The 10,962-nt window shown below is 42.4% G+C and overlaps 1 protein-coding gene across 2 annotated transcripts in view; it reads right to left on the reverse strand.

The window, feature by feature from the left end:
* MLLT3 (MLLT3 super elongation complex subunit) overlaps positions 1-10,698 on the reverse strand; it is a 259,472-nt gene extending 248,774 nt beyond the window's left edge. The window contains exons 1-2 of one of the 2 annotated variants that reach the window (XM_058565879.1): positions 10,430-10,698; positions 8,870-9,050 (exon numbers count right to left, since the gene is read on the reverse strand). In XM_058565879.1, coding sequence (XP_058421862.1) covers positions 8,870-9,050; positions 10,430-10,441 — 193 coding nt within the window. In that variant the 5' untranslated portion in view covers positions 10,442-10,698. Of the gene's footprint in view, positions 1-8,869; positions 9,051-9,977; positions 10,150-10,429 lie in introns of those variants that run through there. The other variant, XM_058565881.1, reaches the window with a different exon arrangement.
* Positions 10,699-10,962: the final 264 nt, after the last annotated feature.

Here is a 10,962-nt window from a genome sequence, read left to right on the forward strand (position 1 = left end):
CCATGCCCACAAATTATATTCTTATACAAAACCCCAAAACCAGACAGGAAAACAAAACAAAACAAAATACATCAATTTGACAAAATTAAAAACTTGCATATAACAAAAAGACACCATACGTTAACATTAAAAGAAAAAGAAACTGGGGCCGGCCCGGTGGCGCAAGCGGTTAAGTGCGCGCGCTCCGCTGCGGCGGCCCGGGGTTCGCTGGTTCGGATCCCGGGCGCGCACTGACGCACTGCTTGGTAAGCCATGCTGTGGCGGCCTCCCATATAAAGTGGAGGAAGATGGGCACCGATGTTAGCCCAGAGCCGTCTTCCTCAGCAAAAAAAAAAAAAAAAAAAAAAAGAGGAGGATTGGCGGATGTTAGCTCAGGGCTAATCTCCTCACAAAAAAAAAAAAAAAAAAAAAAGAAAAAGAAACAAAAATGGGACAAGATATTTTCAACACAAATAACAAAAGATTAACATCCTACAAATAAGAAAAAAAATGCCGATCTTTTTTTTTTTTTTTAAGACAAAGGATATAAAAAGAAGTCAATAAAAAGGAAATCCAAAACGGTCAACAAACATATAGGAAATGCTTAACCCCACTAGTAATCAAAGAAACGCAAATGAAAACAAAAAGATAACATATTTCAACTAAATATCAAGAATAAGAAATCTTAAAACATCCAGTGTCGGCAAAGATGTAGAGAAAATGGTACTCATCCCGACAAGACACTGACACAACTACTTTGTAGAGCAATCTGACAATGTCTAGTACAAATGAAAACACACTCACAGTTCAAATTCTAGGCCTAGTTCCAAAATCTTGTTCAGTTGAACAAGGTAACACATACAAAGATGTTCACTGCACAGAATGGAAAATGACCTATATGTTCCTCAATTGGACAGAAAAGTTAGCACAGAACCTATTCCTATGATTAAATACTAAGCAGAAGAAATCAAATGGAATGAATTGGTTCTCTATAGATGAAATGTGGAAAGGTTCAAAAACATGTTGAGTGGGGGGAAAAGCAAGGTGCAAAATTACTCACGCATGAAAATGTTCTGGAATTAAATAATGGCAACTGTTGCACAACCTTGGGAATATACTAAAAACCACTGAATTTTACACTTGAAAGGGGTGAATTTTATGGCATGTGAATTATAGCGCAATCAAAAAAAATGATTTGCCTGGTATAATACTCTTCACGATGATTTTAAGATACAATATACTGCTACTTGTAGCAATATAAACGTGTAAGTAGACATAAATAGACAGAAAAGAGGCTGAAGAGTTGGAAGAAACGGCCGGGAAGCATTTAAAAACTTTAGCTACATCTATACTACTTAATTCCCTAAAATCAAAACAGAGAATCAAATATGATAAAATGTAAACATTTCATTTCATTCTGTTCATTCTTGGTAGTGAGGATTTGAATGTCTGTTATATCACTCTTTCCTTTGTGTTTTCCTGTACTGGTTCTTTTTTGGGGGGGTGGGGATACAAAAATGGCACAAAACAGGCATATCACAAACCACAAATGGTAAATATATACATACATAAAGATATGTGGCATTACTAATCAAATAAATGCAAATAAAAATGAAGTATCATTTCACCCAGCAGATTAACAAAGACCTAAAAAAAAAAAAAAAAGAAAAGAAAACTATTAATTCCCAGTATTGGCAACTATGTGGGGAAATGACCTCCCAACCTCTGGGGAAATAGAAACTGGTACAATCTTTTTGGAGGAAAATTTGGTAACGCATATCAAAATTTAAATCTATATACCTTGACTCAACTACCTCCCTTCTGGAAATTTAACAAAAGGAAATTACAGCAAAAGCCATAAAAATGAATGTCAAGGATGTTCATCATGGCATTATTCACAACAAATTAAAACTGAGAACAATCTTAATGTCCCAATAAAGTATAATAAATTTATATTCAATGTTATACCATAAAATTCAACTTTAAAAAGATGATACTCCACCAATATACCATGAGGGTAGGAATGTTCATCTGTGCTTTATCCCCAGCTCCCAGAAGTGTTCTAGACACACAGTAGATGCTCCCAAAAAACACTTGTTGAATGAATTAATGCTAACGTACAGTTTATATACATATATAAAGATGTCTACCAAAATATTAATTATGGTCATCTATGAAGAATTTTCAGTAACTCCTTTCTTTATATTTCTGTAGTTTGATTTTTCTACAATGAATGCATACCTATAAATCAGAAAATAACTTTCATTTGCATGTAAAAATATATATGGGTTTCCATAAAAGCTGCACTGTACAATTGTGCAATGTAATTTCTCAGTTTCTGTGATAGCTATAATTTTTTTTAAAAAACTTATGAATTAGTACCTGTAATATCATCAGCGGCAATTATTTATCCAAGGACTCTTTTCAGACAAATTATATTCCCAAAAATCAATATAGCACTACAAACAAGAATAAGGAAAACCACAAAATATAAGAGAATAAAAGATTAAGGCACTAAAATACACGTTATGAGGAAGAGGATGAACTAAAGAGACTAGCCACACACACAAAATAAAATGTTTTAAAAGAATATTAATTTGGGGGCCAGGCCGGTGGCTTAGCGGTTAAGTGCTCGTGCTCCGCTACTAGTGCCCGGGGTTCGGATCCCGGGCGCGCACGGACGCACTGCTTCTCCGGCCATGCTGAGGCCACATCCCACATACAGCAACTAGAAGGATGTGCAACTATGACATACAACTATCTACTGGGGCTTTGGGGAGAAAAACGGAATAAAAGGAAAAGGATTGGCAATAGATGTTAGCTCAGGGCCAGTCTTCCTCAGCAAAAAGGGGAGGATTGGCATGGATGTTAGCTCAGGGCTGATCTTCCTCACAAACAAAAAAAGAATATTAATGTGTATCACTGAGACAAGAGAATTTCTCTTCCTAGATGTTAGCTGCTTCTTTGAGATGTGAAGACAGAAAATCAAAAAGAAACTACAAAAGCCAAGGGAAAAAAATAAACAATTCCATATTATTTCCATTAGGACAGTGTGAAACATTCTGTTTCAGAGAACAAAAGTATCCTAAAATCCGATCAATAAAGTCAAGTGCATGGGCCGCCCCGTGGCTTAGCGGTTAAGTGCACGCGCTCTGATGCTGGCGGCCTGGGTTCGGATCCCAGGCGCGCACCGACGCACCACTTCTCCAGCCATGCTGAGGCCGAGTCCCACATACAGCAACTAGAAGGGTGTGCAACTATGACGTACAACTATCTACTGGGGCTTTGGGGGGATAAATAAATAAATAAACTTTAAAAAAAAAAAAGTCAAGTGCAGTAATATGTCAAGAACTTGCTTAACTATATAACTGGTATAATTGTTTAACATCTCCCCTGCTCCCCAAGCATCTAATCTTTCCAAGTTCTCTTCTGAAGACTTAAGTCACTAAGAGAGAAAAAACTTTAAAAGTTCCACATCTTAGAACTATAAGTTAGTAGTAGGGATCATCTGTAACAGATGACCAGGAAAAAAGCTGAAGGCCTGAGGTTGGTCCATGAAAGACCACTGAAGAAAACTTCAAAGAACCAAGAGAAGGAACAAAAAGGATCTTTAAGGTAAAATAATGAAACCTACTAATACCCCTGCCCTGGCTACCTCACAGAGGTAGTTCTACAGAGGGTCATCTAAAATAACAGACGTAAAAGACTTCTACCTAATACAGATAATATACCATAAAATAGACAGTGATATTAACTACAAAATACATCCAATGAAACCCAAGTTTGGATTTTCTTTTTCTGAAAAAAATTGTTAGATAATTGTTACCCTGGAATTCAACCATGCAAACATCTTAGAAGATTTATCTTTTCTCTTTCCATTAAATGAGTGTTTATTAGCAACAATAATAATGGTTAAAAAAATAAGCTTCCACATATTAACAGGGCAGTTTATCTGTGCCAGGTTGTGAGCTGAATATTTTATATCAGAATTCTCTAAGTATAGTCCGGACACCCCAGACTTTTCCAGGTATTGGCAAAGCTAAAACTATTTTCATAACAACTCTAGGACATTATTTGCCTTTTTCACTCTCATTCTCTCGTAAGTGCATAGTAGAGTTTTCCAGAAGCTACATGGTGTGTGATAACACAACAGCCTGAATACAGAAGCACATAAGAGGATCCAGTTGTCTTCTATTAAACAAAACATTAAAGAGATTTGCACACAAAAAAAGTAAAATGATACCATTATTCTCTTCTTTTTGTTTCAGAAAATATTTATTTTTCATTAAAATAGTATTTATGTGCTAACATGTAATGGGTTGATGTAATTTGTTTAAATGTCTCAGGTTTAATTTCTAATAGAGTAAATATTAATAGATATAACTTAGAAAAAACTCCTTAGAGTCTTCAATTTTTAAGAGTGTAAAGGGGTCTTAAGATCACTAAGTTTGATAATAGTTGATTCATATTTAGTCCTCAATTTGAGGTAATAGTTCTACTCTATCATGATTCTTGTAACACAAATGAGAAAACAGACACAGAAGTGACTTGCTCATGATCACTCAAGGGGTCTCTTAAGGCAGCATTTGAATACAAGTCTGTAATTCCTAACCCTAACTCCTCCTCACCACTGAGCAACAATATCTCCCCAAGATAGTTAAAGATCATTTTTAGATAGCTACGTGCTAATTCCTGTTTAAAAGGCAATATTCTCTATTGGGTCTTTACTCTCTTTTAGTTTTAAAAAGTAATGAGTGCTCACCGGAATGCTTTAACTACACAGAATTAACTTTTTTAAAAAATCAAACTACAAAAATAACCTGCCATCACTGCCAACACCATAAGCACCGACTAAAGAAAACTATTGGTAAGAGTTTGGTGCCCACTCATCCAGAATTTATTTATACACATGCACACATATACTTTTTATCTGTATAAGCACATTTTTTTAAAATGGGATCACACTGATTTAGCAACTTGCTTTATTTCGCTTACTATCTCTTGAAGATCCTCCTGCATCTACAAATAGATTTACCCTCTTTTTACTAGATTACCATCATTTAACTGTACCCACTTGAGGTCCCCTATATGGCTTGCTTCCAATTTTTTGCTATTAAAAAAGTCACTAGAAATATGCTGTATCTTTGTGTAGTTGTTAAGCCATATCTGATGGAAAATTCCTAGAAGTAAAATTGCTGGGTCAAAGGGCATAAACATTTAAAATCTTAATAGATGTTGCCAAATACCCTCCAAAATGTCCGTGCTCAATATACATTCTCACTAACAGCATATGAGATTTCCTCCAGCAATTCAGCTTTTAAGTGCCTTGGAAAATTATATTTTATGTCGCTTCAAAATGCCAAATAGTAAAACTGTTCTCACTGGTCATCTTAATTCCATACAGAACTCTACACAAATCTTATAGCACTCACTGAGCGTATCAGTAGAGTCAACCAACTTTATTTTTTCCTTAAACCTTTTAAATATCTCAGAAGAGAAAATATACCAGGTGCACACAATATCTTCAACTAGTAAGCTCTCAAATTCTAGATACTCTGATAAAAAGCTATCCAAATTATTTCAGAAGACTAACACAAATCAGAACTACACAGTAAAGCTGGGCTCAAACACTTAAAGGAAAGTTATGTGTGGATTTATTATGCTTTATCTGCCCACTCAAAGGACTAAGGCTGCAAATAAAAAGCTATCAAATTATACCAGTGGCCAAATTAGCTTACATAAAATAATAAGCAACAGATTTCATATCATAAATGTCAATTGAACAGATTGTAATAGTAAGGATGACTGTAATTGGAAAGAAAGTTCACTCAAATTCACATCATCCTGAAAATGAAAACATTAATATTTTAAATGAAATGTTTTGAATGTGGCTATTCATTTCATTCACATCAGACTATTATAAATCTTTGGGACTAATAAATAAGATATGGTCTTTTTTTGCAAGTAGATAGTTTTAAAATGCATTATACTCTGACCTGCCTATTTTGTAACGGCTAATGGATATTCCAGGTTTCGCTATTTCATCAAAATCTCTTTTCTAGGACTTTGTGCTAGTAGTTTTAAATTGAAAGTCTCCAATACATCTTTGGGACAACGTAAAACCTCATTAATTCAAGTCCAATTAGCTCAATTGTGAAATGGTATACGTAATTGTCTTTAGGCAACAAGTTGAAAATATTATAATTTCTTCCTCTACGAGTTCTCATAATATTACTGTGAAATGAAGGAAATCAACCTGAAAATCATTTCACTTTTCCAAGCCAAAGATTTATTTAACTAAAGACTCATCCATCTTCATGGCTGAGCAGATCATCCTCAGTTCTAAGGTCCACTTCTGTTTATCAGCTACCGTACAGTGAAAGTGATTTAGCTTGTTATTAATAGCCATTTACAGTTTAGAGTAGGTGCATTTCTTTTAACTCAGATTTTTCACAGTCATTTTTGCAGTTTCTCCCATTCCCAATCCTATCCCTTATAGATCTAGAATATCGCAAATACAGCAGTTTAAAAGGTACAGAAGTAGACTTAGAAATACCTGGCATTCTTATTCTCTATTTATTCTTATCATTTTGAAAGACCTTATAAGCCAAAAAGTAAGTCCTAAGATAAGTGGCATGTTTGGTGTTACTTGATTTTACAACTAACTATTCCCAATGAACAGAGAAACCTTCTCTTGCAATCTGAATCATGTGTAATTACAGTACGACAAGGTCTCTCCTGGGCTATGTAAGCTGGCATTTTTCCCAGGACTTGTCACATCATGGGAAGCACACATACAAATAAAAATCCAAAAATAAACATTTTAAAACAATGGCTTATAGACTACATAAAGAAACTCCACAGTTGAGAATAAAAATGGAAGAGCCCAACCGACAAGCAGACATCTCTCACCAGAGACGTCTGAGAAGACATCAGCGTTATCAAGCGGCTTACCACACCTAGCAACAACTCCCAGGTGTGGGTTGTGTGGGTGGCACCCTCAGGTTCCCTCAGGCTGGACAGAAAATCATTAAGTCTGGGAAATAAAGGGGAATGTCACCACACACTCACAGAAGCAGAGAAACAGTGGTGGAATATGGGGAAGTTGATCATCTGTAATTTCATAATGCCAATTTCTTGATTATGTTAAAGAGCCTAAACAAAGTTATCTTAAGAACTACACCTTCTGCCAACTGACTTAATTTTCCTAATACAATAAATATTGCTTTTTTTGTTAAGTGTATTTCACCTCAAAGTGAATAGCAGCCAAGTAGTCTCATATGTATATACCAAGGATCTTAGGAGGTGATTTCTTTTGTTTAAACTCCTCTGCAGTGGCTCTGTAGATGCATGAAAAGGGAGACAAGATTCCCCAGGAAGCATCATACTCAACCTCATGTAGTGACAGAAACTTGACAATACTCATCCTTCTCACAGTTTTGAGGAAATATGAAGTATAATATCTCTGGCTATATTTTGATATGAAATGCTAACAAAATCTAAATGTTATTTCCTAGAGCCCATGCATATTTCTACCCCTCTATTAGAAGCTGGATTCATTTATGAACCATCCAGCAAAGCCCATCAAATTCAACTGTTCAAGTTTTCAAGAGGAGCCATAAAACAAACCATCAAAGGCAAAACATACAATCTTACGTCCCATTCCAGGAGCTCTGGAAACAAAAATAAGCATCAACAGAAACCTCTGCCACCTCTAAGACATACAGCATTTCTCCTTTCTTTATTCAGCCCCTGAATGTTCAATGATTTCCACGTAGCTCTAAGCAGAATGGATTTATTACGATGTTACTCTAAGAAACTGCAGGAGTTCTAGATGCCAATAAAGATTACGGATCAAATGGAAGATAACTACTAACCATTGTGTCGACTTAGATAAATAAACCTGCTCACAAACAAAGCACCTTATTGTATTTGTACTGTTACCTCCACTAATCCAACTAAAACAACCAGACAGTGGCTTTCCAGACGCTGAAGGGAATAGAAATCGAGATTTCTCAAACCGTCTTTAAATTTCTTTGAAAATAACACCCCGTTTCTTTTTTTCAAAACTGTCCTTTATGGAAAATGTTTGGGACCGCAGAGGCTGAGCAGGATTATGCAAACTCTACACCAAGGCTAAAAACCAAGGTGCGGAAGGACTGAAGGAGAAGGCAAGGCAACACTGCTGCTCTGTAACTTAGCTTCGACCTTTGCAGGGACCCACATCCCTGCAGATCACATCGGGCAGACACTTCGGAACCTGCTCAAAATCGAATGAGCAATCAAGGCCATCGGGGGCTAGGGATGAGTAAGCCCTCCAACTAAACATAAAATCCTGACAGTGGGGCCGGGGGTGGCTAACCCACAAAAAGAAAAGTCTATGACAACTGGCACCCAATGCCTCATCCACAGGGAGGAAGGCAGAGAAAACCCTTAAAGAGAGGCGACTTCTCAAGGCGGAAGAATAACTACATCCCACGCATTCTTTACTAATAACAGGTAAATTTCAATTGCTCTAGGAAAAAAAGGCGCAAGCTGTTTATTTCCTCTAGCCCCACTCCCCACACCTCCAAACCCAACAACTAATTGCACCTTCCCCGCAGAACCCACGGCTAACCCCCGAGGACGGTGAGGGCTGCCTTGGGATGAATAAACACTCGACACCTGACGGTCCTTTCTCTGCGGTGACTTTCATGAAGCTCAAGTCGCGCGCGCGGGCGGGAGCCCGGACCTGGCCGGCACGGCGCCGCGCACCCTGGTCCCGCGGCTACGCCGGCGAGCGCGACGCGGGGGGCGGGGAGAGGGGCAGGGGGACCGCCCGGCCCAAGCGATTGTTTCCTCCGCCAGCAAAGACATTTTTTATCAAGCTCCTTTTGTATTCGAGCCGTACCTCTTTTTGGCCTAGGAAAGCTTTCGTGCAAGTGGAAGACGACTTTCTCCACAAAGTGCTGTATGTTACTGTGCTCCGGGCCGCGCACGAACACCATCCAGTCGTGGGTGAAGCCCTCCACGGTGGGTTTTTTCCTCACCTGGGCGCGGTGCCCCAGCTCCAGCTTCACCTGCACGGCACACTGCGGGCAGGGGGAGGAGAGACAGCCGTGAACAACAGGAAGGCGACCGTTCGACACTGAACATTGCGCCTGACATTTTTTTTCCTCCTTCTTGAAACGCACATAAAAGGAAACGGCGGTGCCCTCTGCATCCACGTTTCACGCGCGTGGGCGCGCACACCCCACACCCCCCAGTACACCCCACCCGGCCGCCCCGGCCCCGGGCGCCCCAGGACCGCAGCCACACCGGCCCGATTGTAACGGAATGTTACCCCCAATCGGGAAGGGGCTCCGGGGGTCGGGGGGAAGAGGGAGAGCACACTCAGCTACTACAAGCACAACAAATACATCGGAAACAAATTAGAAGACAATTAGGAGGCGATGCCGGGACGGTTTTCCAGCGTGGGAGAGGAGGTAGCTGGGACCTCGAGGTGGGTTTCTGGCGAGCCCCCTCCCTGGAAGTACCGCGGCGACAGGCACACGCCGAGGAAGTCTTTGTGTACGTGTGTGTGTGCGTGCGTGTGGAGCGCTGTGCCAGGCGGAATGGAAACTACAGGCAGCCTCTGCTGATGGGCACAAACTCCCGTGCTCTTACCACGGGGTTCGTCCACAACAAAAATGAGACGTCGTCACACACACACACACGCCCGCAGGAAAACACGCCGAGGCATCCATAACTTAAGGCACCCCGCACCCCCCAGCGAAAAGCCCCACGCCATCGGCGAGGCCAGCCTCACGGAGCCCCCGCAACACACTTCCAAGAGCCAAAGTGGCCCCAAAGTACCTCCCACCTCCCCCAAAAAATGAAATGCAGAAAGGCAGGGCGGCGGGCGGACAGCTGCGGAGCCTCGCCTGCGCACAGCCCGGCGCGGGGGCAAAGTTGCGTGCAGCCCCGCCGCTGTCAGCCCGCACACTCCCGCTCACACACGCGCGCCGCGGAGAACGCACCATCGTAGCGGCCGCCCAGGCTGCTCGCCGCGTCCCTGGACTGTGCCCGCGGCTCCCGGCGGCGGCGGCGGCTGAAATATGGCTGAGTTATTATTCGCCTCCTTCCACCGTGTGTGAGTGTGTGTGAGTGCGCGCGTGTGAGCGAGAGTGCGCTTCTTGCGATTGCAACGAGAGGCGAGGAGGGAGGCAGGCGCGGGGGGTGGAGGGGCGAGTGTGTGTTAGTGTGTGAGTGTGTCTGTGTGTGTGTGTGTGCGCGCGCGCCGGGGGGGGGTGGAGAGGGAGGGGAGCGGAGGCTGAGGGAGAGGCAGCAGCTCCCTGCAAGCCGTACCAACCTTTCTCTAATTGGAACCGCGGAGCGCTGGCGCTGTCTGGGCTGCGGCGGCGGCGGCGCAGGGCGAGAGGAAAGGCGGGGGGGGGGGGGGTCTTTTATTATTATTTTTGCAGGTACTTACCGAGCTAGCCATGCCTGGGGGCCCGGAGGTTTGCTGGGGTGTTGTGTGGTACCCCCCTCCCCCGCCCCCCTCAGCTGTAATTCATGAAGAAGCTGCTATGAATGAGAGCGCGCCCGGGAGCGGAGGGTAGATGGCGGACATTCTCTGCCTTTTTCCCCCCGCGTTCGCTTGCTCGCTCGCTCGCTCGCTTATTAAACTCAGCCCCAAAAGCAAAAGCAGCAGCAGCAGCAGCAGCAGCTCCAGGGCCAGAGGATGAGATTCCGGAGCATGCGCCGTGGCGCCTGACACCGGGGCTCCGAGCCTCACGGGGCGGAGGGAGGGCGCGCGGGTGGGGCGGAGCGCGCGGGGAGGCCGAGCGAGCGAGCCAGGGGGAGCTCGAAAGAGCCAATCACCGGCCACCTCCCGAAACCCCGGCGGCCCGCACCGCCACACTGGAACGCCTCGCTTAAAGTAACAGGTTCCTGCTAGGGGGTGGGGGGGAGGTAGAGAGAACGGCGGGGAGGGGGCGCTGGAGTGGGGAAAGCGGCCAGCTG

Source organism: Diceros bicornis, chromosome 22, assembly GCF_020826845.1.
Source record: "Diceros bicornis minor isolate mBicDic1 chromosome 22, mDicBic1.mat.cur, whole genome shotgun sequence".
Taxonomy (NCBI): Eukaryota; Metazoa; Chordata; class Mammalia; order Perissodactyla; family Rhinocerotidae; genus Diceros; species Diceros bicornis.